Here is a 19,325-nt window from a genome sequence, read left to right on the forward strand (position 1 = left end):
CGGTGGGAAGAGAGGCCCCCCCCCCCCCACAGCCTTCATGCGTAGGGTTGCCACCTCATCCCTTTAAACCCGAACACCTATTAATTACACAGGTTCTGAGGATAATTTAATGCAGATAAGGCACTAAGTGAGTTTAACCACTTCAGCCCCGGAAGAATTTACCCCCTTCCTGACCAGAGCACTTTTTTGCGATTCGGCAATGCGTCGCTTTAACAATTGCGCGGACGTGCGACGTGGCACCCAAACAAAATTAACGTCCTTTTTTCCCCCACAAATAGAGCTTTATTTTGGTGGGTTTTGATCGCCTCTGTGGTTTTTATTTTTTGCGCTATAAACAAAAAAAAGAGCGACAATTTTGAAAAAAATGCAATATTTCTGACTTTTTGTTATAATAAATATCCCCCAAAATATTAAAAAAAAGCAAAAACAATTTTTTTCCTCAGTTTAGGCAGACACGTATTCTTCTACATACTTTTGGTAAAAAAAAAAAATACGCAATAAGCGTATATTGATTGGTTTGCGCAAAAGTTATAGCGTCTACAAAATAGGGGATAGATTTGTGGCATTTTCATTATGACATTTTTTTTTTTTACTAGTAATGGCGGCGATCAGCGATTTTTAACGGGAGAGCGACATTATGTCGGACACAACGGACACTTTTGACACGTTTGGGACCATTGGCATTTATACAGTGATCAGTGCTATAAAAATGCATTGATTACTGTAAAAATGACACTGGCAGAGAAGGGGTTAACACTGAGGAGGGGGGGCGATCAAGGGGTTAAGTGTTCCCTATAGAGGTGTTTCTAACTGTAAGGGGGGATGGGACTGACTGGAGGAGGAGACTGATCGCTGTTCCTGATCACTAAGGAGAGCAGATTTCTCTCTACTCCCCTGACAGGATAGGGATCTGTGCGTTTACATACACGGATCCCCGTTCAAGGAGTTAATTGTGTTACCTCTCTGTGTTCTAACTGAAGCGGGGAGGGGACTGTGTAGGGGAGAGGACAGATCGCTGTTCATACTCTGTATGAACAGACGATCAGTCTCTTCTCCCCTCAGAGAATCGCAAACTGTGTGTTTGATGTGTTTACACACACAGATCCCGGTTCTCGATGTGTAACTAGCGACCGCGGGAGCCCGGCGGTGATCGCGACCACCGGGCACTCGCATCAGCTCCACTAGTGGCCACAGGGCAAAACGCTGTAACATAAGGTCGTTTCGTCTCCAGCCGTGCCTTTCTGACACAGTACAACTGCAGTGGCTGGTTGGCAAGTGGTTAATTACCATATTATTCAGCCACAGAAACTGTGTAATTAATACATGTTCGAGGTTTAAAGGGATGAGGTGGCGACCCTACTTCCGTGCCTTACTCTGGGTCTCCCGACCAACCGGGAGACACTGAGGACAGCCAAGCAAAGCCTGATCGGCTTTGATCGGCTACTTGTGAGTGTAACCCGTAAGTGATAACATGACATCACTTCCGGTTTACCAGGATGTCAACAGCGCCATTTTTTAAAAATCAAAAGTATTCAAAAACGCAGATCTTGGTGTTTTGAATGCTTTTAACGGCAGAGGAGGGATTCGGGGGTCTCCATAAAGAGTACCTGTCACATGCCTATTGCTGTCACAAGGGATGTGCTAAAGTGTTTTTTTTAAAGCAAGTGTGAAAATAAATAAAAAAATTATTAATAATTTAAAAAAATGTGCCCCCCGTCCTGGTGCACAAAAGCAGACGCGCGTGTTGGTCCCGCACACATGCAAGCAGTGATTGCCCCACGCATGTGGAGGGGAAGTAAGCATGGTGTGTCTTTCATCTGCTGCATTATGTTTTCTTGGCTGCCCGCCCACTTACTCACCCGAATTCTGGGGGGGGGGGGGGGCAATTGCCCTGTTGCCCCCCGCCCTCGGTTCCGCCCCTGGGCCAACCACAAAGTCTATAGTCCTCAGCATTGCCCATTTCTTTATGCTTCTTCTAAAGAGCTAGAAGGGCACATCTTGAACCCCCTGGTCTGCTTTGAAATCTGTCTGGGAGAGACCTTACTAATGCAAAATAACTACCTTGTGTCTTATTCCTGTGCTTCCCATGGTGTACGACCGGTCACATCAAAGTTTCTTCCACAACCTCACCTTAGTAGCAGAGTTTGGTTGTTCCTCACCCAGTTTAACCACTTCAATACCAGGCATTTTCATCCTCTTCCTGCCCAGGCCATTTTTCAGCTTTCAGTGCTGAATCATTTTCTTCACACACATAGAGCTTTCTTTTGGTGGTATTTATTCACTGCTGGGATTTTCATTTTTTATTTAAAGAAAAAAGACAGAAAACTTTGAAAAAAAAAACGTTTTTCTTTGTTTCTGTCATTAAATTTTGCAAATAAGTAATTTTTTTCCTTCATTGATGTGCGCTGATGAGGCGGCACTGATGAGGCGGTGCTGATGAGGCGGTACTGATAAGGCGGCACTGCTGAGGCGGCACTGATGAGGCGGCACTGCTGAGGTGGCACTGATGAGGTGGCACTTATGGGCAGGGCTGCTGATTGAAATCACGGGGCCCCGTAAAGACTACCTGACAGGCACCCCCCCAAGAAAATATTAAAGTTATATTTTGCAAATACAATAAATACAACATAACTCACACAATTCCTGCTAAAACTAAAAGATAAAACTGATTTAATAAATAAAAGATGGGATGAAAAAAAATATACAGGCTGGGCATTTGGAGCTCAGAGATACAGGAAAAAAAGTTACAGAGATAACAAACTCAGGAGCACAGGGAGGGGATTAGTGAGGGACGTGTCTCTTTCTCAGCAGATAAAAGCTGGCAGCAGGGAGAGGAGGAGAGACCAGCTTTCAGCTGCTGGAGGAAGAAAGGATTGTCCTCCATCACTCCCTGTGTGGGCCCCCCCGTGTGCTTGGGCCCCCTACAAGAGGACCGGTGGTACCACCTATCAGTGGGCCTGCTTATGGGCACTGATGTGGCGAAACTAATGGGCACTGATGAGGCAGCACTTATGGGCATTGATTAGTTGGCACTGATGAGGATACACTATTATGCCATACTGATGAGCACTGATAGGGAGCACTGATAGGTGGCACTGGTGGGCAGTAGACATGTGCAATTTAGTACGAATCCGAAATATAAATTTTTATGCATATGAATTCTGTATGAAATGCGAAATTTCGTTTAAGAATTTCAGATCCAAATTCATAACGAAAATTCATAATTAACGAAAAGTTAACGAACCTTAAAGTTAAAACCCCCAGGAAGTCAGCACAGGGATGGTGGGAACCCTTCATAATGATACATTCATCATACCAACATTCGTAATTGTTATGAACAGTTAACAAACCTAAAAGTTAAAAACCCAGGAAGTCAGCACAGCACAGGGATGGTGGGAACCTCTCATAATGGGCATATCAGGTGTACAGACCTGGGAACTCCGCACAGGGATGGTGGGAACCCTATGGAAATTTCTGTGCTTACGAATTTTATACGAAATTTCGGTAACGAATTTCGGATCCAAATTCCGTTACAACCAAAACGTGACTGGTGTTTTGTTCACCAATCAGAGGAAGTCAGCAGTCAGCACAGCACAGGGATGGTGGGAACCCCTCCTATTGGGTACAGCAGGTGCACAGACCCGGGAGCTCAGCACAGGGATGGTGGGAACCCCTCCTAATGATAAATTCATCATAACGAACATTCGTTTATTTTAAGGAAAAGTTTACGAATCTAACGAAAATTCGTATTTCGTATGAATCCCGGACACGAATTACAAAATATAAATTTTTTTAATACGGAACAGAACGAAATGAAACAAATTTTTTGACAGTGCCCATGTCTAGTGGGCAGGACGGATGGGAACTGATGAGCATCACTGATAGGTACTAAAAGGCAGCAATGACTGGCATCAGTAATGGGCATTGATTTATGTTACTGATGGGCACTGATTGGTGACACTGCTGCAGCTTTCCTGTAATCAGGGCACTGATGATCAGTGCCCTGATTACCTTCCCTGTTGTCCCCTGGTAGGAGATGTTGCTGATCGGCTCTCCTCGCCACACACTCTGTCAGTGTGAGGTGAGGAGAGCCAATTTACGGACTTTCGCATTTACATGTGACAGGCTGTGATTGGACACAGCCGATCACATGGTTAAAGAGCCGCGGGGTCACGCCGCGTCCTAGCAACACTGTGCGGCCGCAATCTCCGCTCTGCATGCCCCCCCCCCGCGGGTGTGCGAGAGTGGCCATTCTGGTTGCGCCGTCCCATGACATCCACCGAGAACGAGAGCCCCACCTTCCCTCCGTCATTTAAAGTGGGCGGGCAGCAAGTGTTTAAAGCCTCCCACACAGCTCTTTCTGTTTCAGTTAATACAAAAAATGGAGCCACTGTGGGGGCCATTTGTATGGCGCCCCCCTGAGTCAATACTTTGTAGAACCTCCTTTCACTGCAATTACAGCTGCGAGTCTTTTTGGGGATGTCTCTACCAGCTTTGCACATCTAAAGAGGGACATTTCTGCCTATTCTTCTTTACAAAATATCTCAAGCTCTGTCAGATTAGATGGAGAGCGTCTGTGAACAGCAATTTTCAAGTCTTGCCACAGATTCTCAATTGGATTTAGGTCTGGCCTGTGACTGGGTCATTCATGAGGCCCGTACACACGATCGGACTTTTTGACAACAAAAATGCAAATGAGCTGTTTTAAGGCAACATGCGACCGTGTGTACGCTCCATCGGACAAACTTTTTTGGTTTTCATCGGACTTATGTTGGCTGTGCTGTGTTGACAAACTTTTTGACAACATAAGTCTGATCGTGTGTACACAAAACCATCAGACTTTTGTACAAAGTACAAACACACATGCTCAGAACCAATGCAAAAGATCAGACAACAATACAGAAGTTGACCAAAGGGTAGCCCGGAGTAATTGAACGTCCTCTTTTGAAGTGTCGGCAGTACGATGAAACGTCATTACGTTTGCGTTTGTTGCCTAAAAAGTCTAAACGTGTGTATGCAATACAAATTTACAGCCAACGCCCTTTGTACAAAAGTCCATGGGAAAGTTTGTACAAAGTCCGATCGTGTGTATGAGGCTTAAGATTAGGGATGGCCGAACAGTTCGCCCGGCGGTCATTTCGCGGCGAATTTCGGCTGTTCGCGGTCCGCCCGTTCGGCGGACTATTGGCGCCGTTCGCCCGGCGGACTTCCGTGTTTTTACTGTGTAAAAGAACTTTGACCTGATGACACATCCATCATGGGGTACAGGACAGCCAATTGAGACATTACAGCACATGGACACTTGGACATTCCCCCTAACTTATAAATAGACCCGATCCGGCGGCCATTTTACATTCTTTCTTCTGTCAATATAGGGAAAGGTTGCTGTGTGGAGTAGGGAGAGATAAATCGCTAGCTATTTGGTACACAAAAGTTCTTTTCAGGACTGGTATAGGTGTTAGGTATATATAGGTTTGCTGTGCTACTGATTGTTGCAGCAGCCTGAGTGTCTTTTGTCAGTTTAGAGAAAGGGACAGGACGCTGTGTGCTGCTGCTGTAGGGACAGCCAGATGAGTCATCATCATCATCATCATTAGCTGTTACTATCAGGTCCACAAAAGTGCTATTCCAGTAACCAGTTATTGTTCCAGCAGCCTCTGTTTTGCCAGTTTATATAGGGACAGGCAGGAAGCAGTGTGTCAGGCAGTGAGGGTCAGTTTAATCAGTAGCTGTTATGCCCCGTACACACGACCGGACTTTTCAACATCAAAATTCTGACAGAATGATTCCGGCAGACTATTCGATCGTGTGTGGGCTGCAACGGACTTTTGATTCGCAAAAGTCTGACAGACTTTAGAAATGGAACATGCTTCAAATTTTTCCGCCAGAACTCTGCCGGACCCAGAAATCCGCTCGTGTGTATGCTAGTCTGACGGACTAAAACCGACGCGAGGGCAGCTATTGGCTACTGGCTATGAACTTCCTTATTCTAGTCCAGTCATACGTCATCACGTTCGAATCCGTCGGACTTTGGTGTGATTGTGTGTGGCCAAGTCCGTTCATTCGGAAAGTCCGTCAGAACTCTGTCAGAACTCCGTTGAAAGTCTGCCGGACTTAAGTCCTGTCGTGTGTGCGCGGCATTACTATTAGTTCCACAAAGGTTCTTTTCAGGACTGGTATCAGTGGTATGGTAATAGGCTTGTACACGTATAATATTCTTTCTTCCAAATATAGAAAGAATATTATACTTGACTGCTGCCCTTCTGCTGCAGTCTGCTAATCATTCACAACTCACTTGTTCCACAAAGCTCTTTATCAGGACTGGTAACTTGGTCTGTCTAGGGTGCTACAGTACATAGGGTTGAGTGAGGTACAGTCTGTTATTCTATAAGGACTGGCATCGGTCCACAATACATAGGGTTGAGGTGCACTACTGCTGACCGCTGCCCTATACTGCAGCAGTCCTTCATCGGTACAGGGACTGAGAGTTTTGTCACAGGGTCATTTAAAAAATGACAGGCAGAGGAAGAGGCAGGCCCTTCCGCAGGGGTGGTATACAGGGGTGGGTCATATTTCTACTGGGGCTACTTATTATGAGGGGCTCACACCATCTCTGTGCTGTGCCGACTTCCTCCTGGGCCTGCTTATTATGAGAGGCTCACACCATCCCTGTGCTGTGCTGACATCCTCCTGGGGCTGCTTATTATGAGGGGCTCACACCATCCCTGTGCTGTGCCGACTTCCTCCTGGGCCTGCTTATTATGAGGGGCTCACACCATCCCTGTGCTATGCTGACATCCTCCTGGGGCTGCTTATTATGAGGGGCTCCCACCATCCCTGTGCTATGCTGACTTCCTCCTGGGGCTGCTTACGGTGCAGGTGTCAGTGATGTATATCACGGTGCTGGTGTGAGTGCTTTATGTCACGCTGCTGATGTCAGTGCTCTCTATCACGGTGCTGCTGTCAGATGACTCTATCATGGTGCAGGTGTCATTGCTGTATGTCACGCTGCTGGTGATCATCTCCTGCACCCTCTTCTTTGCCTACTCTGGTCCCTGACCTTCCCTCTCCTCCATTGCCTTCATGCGCTCCACAGTCCTGAATTGTCACAACAATTTTCCATATAAAAAAAGAATGCTTGTAGTTGTCGATCCCAAATTCACCTCATACATGTGTTATGTCATTGGCCATGTGGTGGGACTATGTTTGCACAGCTAATAATTATTTTGTGGCTGCAAATTTGACCTATAGGTTTGCGAAGTTCGCCTCCCATTGAAGTCAATGGGGCCCGCCGCGAACGCTCCGGTTCGCGAACTATGGGCCGCATTCGCGGTCCGTGAAACGTCCCGTCGGAAGTTCGTCCATCACTACTTAAGATTGCCCTGTATTTGGCTTCATTCACCTTCCCATCAACTCTGACCAGGTTCCCTGTCCCTGCTGAAGAAAAGCATCCCCACAACAAGGGCAGATTTGTGGAGAGACGACTAATAGTTGTCCTGTGGACAGATTCTCCCACCTGAGCTGTGGATCTCTGCAGCTCCTCCAGAGTTCCCATGGACCTCTTGGCTCTTCTCTGATGAATGCTCTTCTTGCCCGGCCGGTCAATTTAGGTGGACGGTCATGTCTTGGTAGGTTTGCAGTTGTGCCATATTCTTTCCATTTTCGGATGATGGATTGAATAGAGCTCCGTGAGATGTTCAAAGCTTGGGATATTTTCTTATAACCTAGCCCTGCTAAAATTTTCCACAACTTTATCCCTGACCTGTCTGGTGTGTTCCTTGGCCTTCCTGATGCTGATTATTCACTAAGGTTCTCTAACAAACCTCTGAGGGCTTCACAGAACAGCTGCATTTATACTGAGATTAAATTACACACAGATGGACTCAATTTACTAATTAAATTACTTTTGAAGGCAATTGGTTGCACTAGATTTTAGTTAGGGGTATCGGAGTAAAGGAGCTGAATACAAATGCACCCCACACTTTATATTTATTTATCTGTAAAAAAAAAAATTGAAACCATTTAGACCCCTTTCACACTGGGGCGTTTTTCAGGCGCTTTAGCGTTAAAAAAAGCACATGTAAAGCGCTTGAAAAAAGCCTCATCTGCAGTCCCAATGTGAAAGCCCAAGTGCTTTAAGAGCCCTTTCACAATGTCAGCGCCCGAAAAACGCTCGTAAAGCGCCAGCGTTTTTCGAGCGTTATTGGGGCGCTTTTAACCCCTGCTAGTGGCCAAATAAAGGGTTAAAAGCGCCCACAAAACGCTGCTGCCGATAGTGTTTTTCAGGCGTTTTACAGGCGCTTCCCATTGATTTCAATGGGTAGGGGCGCTTTAGGAGCGCTGTATTCACCGCTTCAAAAGCGCTGCAAAGAAGCTGCTTGCAAGACTTTTTTTTGACGCCCTGCCAGCGCAGCGCCTCGGTGTGAAAGCACTCGGGCTTTTACATTGGGATTGCAGTTGCAGCTTCTTTCAGGCGCTTTTTTTTAACGCTAAAGCGCATGAAAAACGCCCGAAAAACGCCCCAGTGTGAAAGGGGGTCTTATCATTTTCCTTCCACTTCACAATTATTTGCCACCTTGTGTTGGTCTATCACATAACATCCAAATAAAATAGATTTACGTTTTTTGGTTGTAACATGGCAAAACGTGGGAAATGTCAAGGGGTATGAATACTTTTTCAAGGCATTGTATGTAGATTATTTTGCATGTGGCCATATGTACAGTGAATTAAAAAAAAATGTAAACTGCCCACTAGATGGCGCTTGTCCCCTTCTATACACATACACAGGAGTGGTGGAGGGAAATCGCATGCGATGCAGACAGGAATCGCACCGCATTCCTGTTCAAATCCCAAGCAATTCTTTGCAGTGCGATATGCGCCCATTCATTTTGTATTGACGCAAATCGCACCGCAAAGTATCGGTTTCGGTATCATTTGAGCGAGTACCAATACTCGTGCAAATGCTTGGTATCGGCACAGATAGCGGTATCGGTGCATACCTAGTCCGAAATATTGTTTTATTTTATTCATTTGCTCTTTTCTATTTTCAGCGTCTTTTATGGCATTGTAATGATATTGGAATATCTACGAGGTCTATAAGGTCCTGAGGAAGCAGGGGCTTCCCTCGAAACATGTCGACCTCTTCACAGCGACCACCTTAAACACCCTATGGGGGTTTTTTTTTTCCAGGAATTGGTTGTTGATACATTTATGACCTAAAATATATGTATTTGAATAAAATACCGATGGATGGATGGATCTCTATGAAGACAACCCATTCCAGTCCCCAATCATCTAAGAATTATGGCCACTTTCAAAGAAGGGAGTCGAAACACGTTATCGTACATCGAGCATTTTCTTTCTTTTACAGAATAATTCATTGACACAAAACTTAACTTATATCAAGTCTTAAATACTAATGTCCAAAATCCATCCGACTCCATTCATAATTATTGAATTGTGGGACGTACGGAGATAATAGAATTGTGAACTGTCACGGTACGTCGGTCATCAGGTATGTGTTCTCTGGTGTCTAAGTAGGTTTCCTTTACTTGTAAAACATTTCCCGCACAATGAACACGAAAAAGGACGCTCTCCTGAGTGAATTCTCTGGTGTTTAACAAGCGCTCCTTTCTGAGAGAAAGATTTCCCGCACTCCGAGCATGAATGTGGACGTTCTTCCGTATGGATCTTCTGGTGCCTGAGAAGGTCTCCGTTCTGAGTGAAAGACTTCCCGCACTCCGAACAGGTAAAAGGACACTCGCCCGTGTGAATTCTCTGGTGTCTAATGAGTTCTTTTTTCCGCCTGAAGCATCTCCCGCACTCTGTGCACGAAAAAGGGCGCTCGCCTGTGTGACTTCTCTGGTGTATGAGAAGCTCCGCTTTCCGAGTGTAACACTTTCCGCACTCTGCGCACGAGAACGGGCGCTCGCCTGTGTGACTTTTCTGGTGTCTAAGGAGCGCAAACCTCTCCGTGAACGTTTTCCCGCACACAGGGCACGGAAAAAGGTTATCGCCCGTGTGAATCCTATGGTGTGAAAGCAGTTTTTCTTTGCGAGTGAAACATTTCCCGCACTCTGAACACGAATAAGGACGCTCGCCCTTGTGGCTTCTCTGGTGTGTAAGGAGGTTTCCTCTTTGATTGAAACTTTTCCCACACTCTGAACAGGAGAAAGGATGTTCACCTGTATGACATCTTTGGTGTCTAATGAGGCCTTCTTTGTTAGTGAAGTATTTCCCGCACTCGGGACATGAGAAAGGACGCTCCCCCGTGTGACTTCCCCGGTGTCTAAGAAGGCTTCCTCTCTGAGTGAAACATTTCCCGCACTCTGCACATGAATAAGGTCGCTCACCCGTGTGAATTCGCTGGTGTACAAGAAGGTCTGATTTCTGAGAATAACATTTCCCGCACTCTGAACATGAGAAAGGATGCTCACCCGCGTGAATTCTCTGATGTGCGAGAAGTGAACTTACATCATGGAAAGATTTCCCGCACTCTGAACATAGAAAAGGACGTTTTGTGTGAATTTGCTGGTGTCTAATAAACTCTCCATTCTGAGTGAAACATTTCCCGCACTCTAAACATGAATAAGGACGCTCACCCGTGTGAACTCTCTGGTGTATAAGAAGTTGTCCTTTCCGAATGAAACATTTCCCGCACTCTGAACATGAATAAGGACGGTCCCCTGTGTGGCTTTTCTGGTGTCTAAGAAGATTTATTTTCTGAGTGAAAGATTTCCCGCACTGTCCACATGAATAAGGACGTTCACCTGTGTGACTTCTTTGGTGTCTTTGAAGACCTCCTTTCTGAGTGAACGATTTCCCGCACTCTGAACATGAAAAAGGACGCTCACCCGTGTGAATTCTGTGATGGCTAAGGAGTTCTCCTTTCTTACTGAAGTATTTCCCACACTCTGGACATGAGTAAGGACGCTGACCCGTGTGAATTCTTAGGTGCCTAAGAAGACTTCCTTTATCACTAAAACATTTCCCGCACTCTGTGCACGAAAAAGGACGCTCACCCGTGTGAATTCTCTGGTGTATACGAAGATTTCTTTTTCGAGTAAAACCTTTGCCGCACTCCGTACAAGTATAAGGGTTCCCACCGTTGTGAGTTCTCTGGTGTGTAAAGAGTTCACTTTTCTCAGTAAAACATTTCCCGCACTCTGAACACGTGAAAGGACTTTCTTCACCTGTGTGAGTTTTCTGGTGTATAACAAGTGCTCCTTTGTCAGCGAAAGATTTCCCGCACTCAGAACATGCAAAAGACACACTGGAGTGAGATCTAAGATGTAGAAGAAGTTCTGATTTCGCCTTAAAACAAATCCCGCACACTAAACATGACAATGAACTCTGGTCTGTGTGAACTTCCTTTTGGCCGATAGAAGATTCATTGGAATTAGATGGATTGGAAGATGTATCCGCACTGCAAAAACTAAGATGAGCGTCTGATTTAACGGTAAGTGATTGGTCAGGAGGTTCTTCAGGATTGGAGGGATCAGTCGATGTCTCCAGATGACACGGTCCATGGTGGATGGTTGGAGAAATGGGTTTTAATCCCGGAAACCGTTGTGTGACGCCGTTGTCTCCTGCATTATGAGATGAAGATAGAACAAGTTCTTCTTCTGAGTTATTCCCGACGTAACGTCCATCTGTGGGAAAGCAATGTTTTTATCAATGCCAGTCGTCTTCACTTCTTCAAGTCAACAGTCGTTTATGAAAGAAAAATCAGATATAGTATACAATACGTTCAAATTAACTATGGCGGACAGAGTGACAGTGCTTGTGTATTAATAAATTGGGTATAGTGAGGAATGGAGGTGGACCTTTCATATGGTGTACAGTATCTCCTCCTCATTTGTTGGGAACATGACGTTATATTGAGGAATGGAGATGGACCTTTCATATGGAGTACAGTATCTCCTCCTCATTTGTTGGGAACATGACATTATATTGAGGAATGGAGATGGACCTTTCATATGGTGTACAGTATCTCCACCTCATTTGTTGGGAACATGACATTATATTGAGGAATGGAGATGGACCTTTCATATGGTGTACAGTATCTCCTCATTTGTTGGGAACATGACGTTATATTGAGGAATGGAGATGGACCTTTCATATGGCGTACAGTATCTCCTCCTCATTGGTTGGGAACATGACGTTATATTGAGGAATGGAGATGGACCTTTCATATGGTGTACAGTATCTCCTCCTCATTTGTTGGGAACATGACGTTATATTGAGGAATGGAGATGGACCTTCCATATGGTGTACAGTATCTCCTCCTCATTTGTTGGGAACATGACATTATATTGAGGAATGGAGATGGACCTTCCATATGGTGTACAGTATCTCCTCCTCATTTGTTGGGAACATGACGTTATATTGAGGAATGGAGATGGACCTTTTATATGGTGTACAGTATCTCCTCCTCATTTGTTGGGAACATGACCTTATATTGAGGAATGGAGATGGACCTTTCATATGGTGTACAGTATCTCCTCCTCATTTGTTGGGAACATGACGTTATATTGAGGAATGGAGATGGACCTTTTATATGGTGTACAGTATCTCCTCCTCATTTGTTGGGAACATGACCTTATATTGAGGAATGGAGATGGACCTTTCATATGGTGTACAGTATCTCCTCTTCATTTGTTGGGAACATGACGTTATATTGAGGAATGGAGATGGACCTTTCATATGGTGTACAGTATCTCCTCCTCATTTGTTGGGAACATGACGTTATATTGAGGAATGGAGATGAACCTTTCATATGATGTACAGTATCTCCTCCTCATTTGTTGGGAATATGACATCATAGTGAGGAATGGAGATGGTCCTTTCATATGGTGTACAGTATCTCCTCCTCATTTGTTGGGAACATGACGGTATATTGAGGAATGGAGATGGACCTTTCATATGGTGTACAGCATCTTCTCCTCATTTGTTGGGAACATGACGTTATATTGAGGAATGGAGATGGACCTTTCATATGGTGTACAGTATCTCCTCCTCATTTGTTGGGAACATGACGTTATATTGAGGAATGGAGATGGACCTTTTATATGGTGTACAGTATCTCCTCCTCATTTGTTGGGAACATGACCTTATATTGAGGAATGGAGATGGACCTTTCATATGGTGTACAGTATCTCCTCTTCATTTGTTGGGAACATGACGTTATATTGAGGAATGGAGATGGACCTTTCATATGGTGTACAGTATCTCCTCCTCATTTGTTGGGAACATGACGTTATATTGAGGAATGGAGATGAACCTTTCATATGATGTACAGTATCTCCTCCTCATTTGTTGGGAATATGACATCATAGTGAGGAATGGAGATGGTCCTTTCATATGGTGTACAGTATCTCCTCCTCATTTGTTGGGAACATGACGGTATATTGAGGAATGGAGATGGACCTTTCATATGGTGTACAGTATCTCCTCCTCATTTGTTGGGAACATGATGTTATATTGAGGAATGGAGATGGACCTTTTATATTGTACAGTACCTCCTTTGCTCGGACAATGCAGACACAACATGGACTCCTCCTCCTGGCTCTCCATTTACCACTCCCTCCTGCAGTGGGACAATCCGCCGGTAGCTCAGCTTTAAGGCATCCTCTTGCCAGGCAATGCCCCCAGTCTTTTCCTCCCCCCAGCCTTGATTCCTCCATCCTTCCAAAGGCACCTGAACTTTACTGACCCTGAACCCAGTACTCCTTATAGATTTTCTCATGTGCCCGACTAGCTTCCATTTGCCTGCATCTCATATCCGAAGTACCAACCCCTTTCCTGTTTTCTATCCATGTTTCTGCCTTCTGACTGGACTGATACTTTGGCTGTATTCTGACCACGGGTCGGCCTGCCACTTGGACCAACTCTTTGCCTGTTTTCTAGCCATGTTTCTGCCTGCTGCCTGAACTGAGCATTTACCTGTATACTGACCACAGATCTGCCTGCCTCCTGGACCAGCACTTGTCCTGTTTTCTAGCCACGTTTTTGTCTGTTGCCTGGACTGACAGTTTTCCTGTTTCTTGGTCAAGTATCTGCCTGCCGCCTGGACCAACCATATGCCTGTTGGCTGACTAAATCTCTGCCTGTACTCACCTATCTGCATATTCCACTGATCATGTTCCTCCCAAGGGACCAGCCCCAGCCATCCTCTGTGGATATTGGTAGCCCTGATACTAACAGGTACTCTGTTCACCTAGTCTCCTATGCTTCCTGGCCAGTGAACACAGCAATGTGTATACAGTCTGGGGCAACCAAGTAGCAATAGACCTGCTTGCCTTAAGAGACGTGGGGCTGCTACAAGTGCAGCTACACAAGACCAGTTATATTGCCTAACCCAGTGGTTCTCAACGCCTGTCCTCAGAACCCACTAACAGGACAGGTGTGCAAGATAACTGAAATACATCACAGGTGATAGCATTTGCTGCTCAGTGAGTGCAGTATTCTAGTCTGCTTCTCCCCCAAGGTAATACTTAAAATCTGGCCTGTTAGTAGGTCCTCATGGCAGGAGTTGAGAACCACTGGCCTTACACCATGAGTATTAAGCAAATGAAGAAAAGATGACTCCTTCATCTCATCACACTACAGAGTGGATTGGTGTCAGCAGGTGAGCAGGTCTTTGGGTGAAAGGTTTTGCAAGGGAAGGGAAGTGCAGCTAATCTTCCCAAACTTTTGGTCAGACAACATACTGTATATTCACAGAAGCAAACTGAAAATGTGAACAGTCTACCCAGGCGGACCTTCCGTACTGCTCTCTCCTTTACAATAAAGTTTTCTCTTACCCGGTGATATAAGGAATGGCTGATTGTCATTGTGGAGATCCTTGGGTCCTTCTAAATAGTCCACGTCCTTCAAAATTCCAACCTCTTCATTCTCCTCTTTGACCTCTTTTTTAATTATTACTTCACAATAATTTAGGTGTTTATTCTGAATATATAATGAAAAACAGAATTAATTCTAAAAAAAAAAAAAAATAAAAATAAAAAAAAAAATCAAGAAAATGTACAAATTATAATAAAGTTATATGAATTTGAAATATGGTTTCTACCTGATTATTTTTTGCATAGCTGTGATCTTTTCGTGTGAAATCTTGGGAATACAGAGGACGGGGACATCTCTCTGGTGGGTTCCCATTACTGGATCCATCTGTAGGAAACACACACACTGACTGAATACATTGTTTCTATGTGTTTATCAGATGATGGGGGATCTAGGTGGAGCCTCCGTACTGCTCTCTCCTTTACAATAAAGTCTCCTCTTACCCGGTGATGTGAGGGGCGGCTGATTGTCCATCATGACGTCCTTGTAGAGATCCTTGTGTCCTTCTAAATACTCCCACTCCTCCATGGAGAAATAGACAGTGACATCCTGACACCTTATAGGAACCTGACACACACAATGATACAGTCACCATCCAGACACATCCCTTGTCTGTTACTGGATAATGTCCCAGAATTCCCGGCACCGCTCACCTCTCCTGTCAGCAGACCAATCATCTTCTTGGTGACTTCTAGAATCTTCTTCTTGGTGTTTCGTTTAAGGGTTTGGAAGGGGAGTGAAGGATCGTTGATGGATTTTTTTCTTTCTTTCAGTTTTGCTAACAAGTGGTGATCTGTATTCTCAAAAGATGTCTTCTTGACTACAATACTCTCCTGTATTATAAAGCAATACATATATTATTATGAGCATGATGTGTTTTATTAATAGTAATAAGAGTGATGTCACCTCACCCTCCCAGAATCCTCCTCACCTCTTCGGTCAGCAGGTGGATAATATCCAGGGTGAGGTTTAATATCATCTCCTCCAAGCTAAATATTTTGTTTTCTTTTTTTACATAACTGAATGACTGCTGATTGTCCATCATGACGTCCTTGTAGAGATCCTTGTGTCCTTCTAAATACTCCCACTCCTCCATGGAGAAATAGACAGTGACATCCTGACACCTTATAGGAACCTGACACACACAATGATACAGTCACCATCCAGACACATCCCTTGTCTGTTACTGGATAATGTCCCAGAATTCCCGGCACCGCTCACCTCTCCTGTCAGCAGCTCCATCATCTTCTTCGTGGCTTCTAGTATCTTCTCATTGCAGTTTCTCTCAGAAGACAGGACAGTGCTGTGTCTAGGGCTCCCTATCTGATGGCTGCCAAATGTCACACTCTCACCAGATGTCTTCTTCACTACTGTATAACCCTATCAAGAGACGACATGAGAAATTTCAGCGATTACCAAGTTCAGGCTGTGATATCCCCAGAACCTCCTCCATATCAGGTCACATCCTGTAACTATCACCTTCCCCTAAGCCCTTGTACACACGGTCACAGATTCCGACGGAATGTTTCCTACCGGACTGTTTTGTCAGATATTCCGACTGTGTGTGGTCTGCATCAGAATATCCGATGGACCAACTTTCCGGTAACATTTTCAGACAAAATGCTCCTATCGGACATACTCCGATCATGTGTAGCCTACTCCGACGGACAAAGTGCCACGCATGCTCAGATCAAATTCCTAGACCAAAGCTATTGGCTACTAGCCTGAACGTAGTCCCGTCGTAACGAAATAACGTCATCACGTTATGTACAATCGGATTTTCCGACAACTGAGTCCAACCATGTGTATGCAACATCACTTCCGGACCTCTTTCCCGGAATTAATCCGACGGATTTGGTTGCCGGAATCTCCGACCGTGTGTACGGGGCTTAATACAGTCAGATCTATCTTTCATAAATAGAAAGTTGATTGTGTAATGAACCCCAAATCCTCCTCACAATAGAGATAAGAGTGATGTCATGTGACCTCCCTCCTCACCTCTCCGATCAGCAGGTAGATGATCTCCAGGGTGAGATCTAATATTCTCTTCTCCATACTCATTATGGTCATCATATGATCTTCAGCAGGCTCTTCTCTCTGGAGATAATCTGATAATGATCTGTACTGGGATGACTAAAGACAGTCTTCTTACATCTCAAATGGGTTAATATTCCATACTGCAGGTCGCATTCATCTACCTCATTGAAGGTGAAGCCAAACTCTTGGCAAACTTCTTATTTTAGTTTTGGATAGCGAGGAGAAGGGTTATAACTTCTATGGAGGTTGTTTTTCTGCCTGTTCCCTCTTTAGGGAGATTTCCCCGAACTGTTCATTTGACCTGTATGAGACAGAACAAGAAGTGAGTGAAATTCTATGTGGGGTCATAGACAGTTCTATAAGCCAGAGGCTCTGGATGGACAGTTGGATAAATGGTTCTATATTTAGGATGTATCCGGTCTATAAACCAGAGGCTCTGGATGGACAGTTGGATAAATGGTTCTATATTTAGGATGTATCCGGTCTATAAACCAGAGGCTCTGGATGGACAGTTGGATAAATGGTTCTATATTTAGAAATAATCTCATATTACAATATAACTATGTGAGCATCTGCTGGAGATAAAAGACTATGGAGGAAGAGGACAGACATGACGGGGGGTTACTGGGTGTAAATATAAAATAATATCTTATTACCTCCTCTGCTGCCAGTTCCAGCAATGTCTTTGTTCTACTTCCTCCCATTTGACCTCTGACCTGGGACGTGTTTTTTATACCTGACATCACTTCCTGTCTCTGCACTTACAATAAGTAAGCTCACTGCCTTGTGGCGAGTGTAAGAACTGCAGCCAACGTTGTGTTTCTTCCATTTGCCTACTGATTTATGTTTTGTTTTTTACAGTTTTTTTTACTATAAATATATATATATATATATATATATATATATATATATATATAGTGATATAAAGATAAATATAGAAGAATTGGGATCTCCATCCTCATGCTGGTGATCCCTCTAGTGATATATATAGAGGAATAAGGATCTCCTTCCTCATACAGACGAGCCTTCTAGTGATATAAATATCTATGTAGCGGTATCAGAACCCTCTTCCTCCTGCTGGTGACCCCTCTAGTGATATAAATATCTATATAGAGGAATCTGGACTTTCTTCCTCATGCTGGTGATCCCTCTAGTGATATAAAGATCTATATAGAGGAATCAGGACCTTCTTCCTCCTGCTGGTGATCCCTCTAGTGATCAGGGATGATCTTTATATTCGAGTCGAACTCATGTTTATCTCGAACATTGGCTGTTCGCCGAACAATTTGGGTGTTTGCTGCAAATTCGAAAGCCTCGGAACACCCTTTAAAAGTCTATGGGAGAAATCAAAAGTGCTAATTTTAAAGGCTTATATGCGTGGCATTGTCATAAAAAGTGTTGGGGACATGGGTCCTGCCCCAGGGGACATGTATCAATGCAAAAAAAAGTTTTAAAAACTGCTGTTTTTTTGGGAGCAGTGATTTTAATAATGCTTAAAGTGAAACAATAAAAGTGTAATATTCCTTTAAATTTCGTACCGGGGAGTGTCTATAGTATGCCTGTAAAGTGGCGCATGTTTCCCATGTTTAGAACAGTCTGACAGCAAAATGACATTTCTAAAGGAAAAAAAGTCATTTAAAACTACTCGTGGCTACAATGAATTGTCGGTCCGCAATACACATAAAAATTCATTGATAAAAACGGCATGGGGATTTCCCCACAGTGGAACCCCGAACCAAAATTTAAAAAAAAAATGCGTGGGGGTCCCCCTAAATTCCATACCAGGCCCTTCAGGTCTGGCATGGATATTAAGGGGAACCCCACGCCAAAATAAAAAAAAAATAGCATGGGGTTTTCCTCAAAATCCATAGCAGACCCTTATTCGAGCACTCAACCTGACAGGCCACAGGAAACGAGGGGGGGGGACAAGAGAGCGCCCCCCCTGAACCGTACCAGGCCACATGCCCTCAACATTGGGAGGGTGCTTTGAGGTAGCCCCTCAAAGCACCTTGACCCCATGTTGATGGGGAGAAGGGCCTCATCCCCACAACCCTTGCCCGGTGGTTGTGGGGGTCTGCGGGCAAGGGGCTTATTAGAATCTGGAAGCCCCCTTTAACAAGGGGACCTCCAGATCCCGCCCCCCCCCCCCCCCCCGTATGAATTGGTAATGGGGTACAAATGTATCCCTACCATTTCACAAAAAAAGTAACAAAAAGGTTACAAAAGACAAGAGACAGTTTTTGACAAGTCCTTTATTAAATGCTTCTTCTTTCATCTTCTTTCTTCTGGTCTTCCTTAGGTGTTGTTCTTCTTCTCCATCTTCTTCTTCCTCCACTCTTCTCATCCCGCATCTTGCTCCAGCTTTTTCTCTGCGCCATCCGATCAGCCTCTGTGGGAGTCTTCAGCAGTGTAACGCTTTGTTTCTTCTGACATTTCTTAAATAACGG

General features: G+C 44.5%; 2 protein-coding genes across 2 annotated transcripts in view; both read right to left on the reverse strand.

Moving 5' to 3' along the window:
* The window catches only part of LOC143956387 (uncharacterized), a 49,240-nt gene that overhangs the window by 10,730 nt on the left and 19,185 nt on the right, over nucleotides 1–19,325 (reverse strand). Inside the window, 4 exon segments of the mRNA XM_077466605.1 lie at nucleotides 9,503–11,651; nucleotides 14,805–14,949; nucleotides 15,071–15,168; nucleotides 15,285–15,408. Coding sequence (XP_077322731.1) covers nucleotides 9,503–11,651; nucleotides 14,805–14,949; nucleotides 15,071–15,168; nucleotides 15,285–15,408 — 2,516 coding nt within the window.
* On the reverse strand, nucleotides 15,824–17,609 carry LOC143956380 (gastrula zinc finger protein XlCGF48.2-like). Its single transcript, XM_077466600.1, has 3 exons — nucleotides 17,535–17,609; nucleotides 16,840–17,179; nucleotides 15,824–16,221 (listed from the first exon to the last, which is right to left on the reverse strand). Exons 2-3 carry the CDS (start codon nucleotides 16,912–16,914, stop codon nucleotides 15,967–15,969), a joined length of 330 nt encoding a protein of 109 aa, XP_077322726.1. The 5' UTR covers nucleotides 16,915–17,179; nucleotides 17,535–17,609; the 3' UTR covers nucleotides 15,824–15,966.

Source organism: Lithobates pipiens, unplaced genomic scaffold (assembly GCF_037356315.1).
Source record: "Lithobates pipiens isolate NorthernLeopardFrog02 unplaced genomic scaffold, aLitPip1_a1.2 Scaffold_35, whole genome shotgun sequence".
Lineage (NCBI taxonomy): Eukaryota > Metazoa > Chordata > Amphibia > Anura > Ranidae > Lithobates > Lithobates pipiens.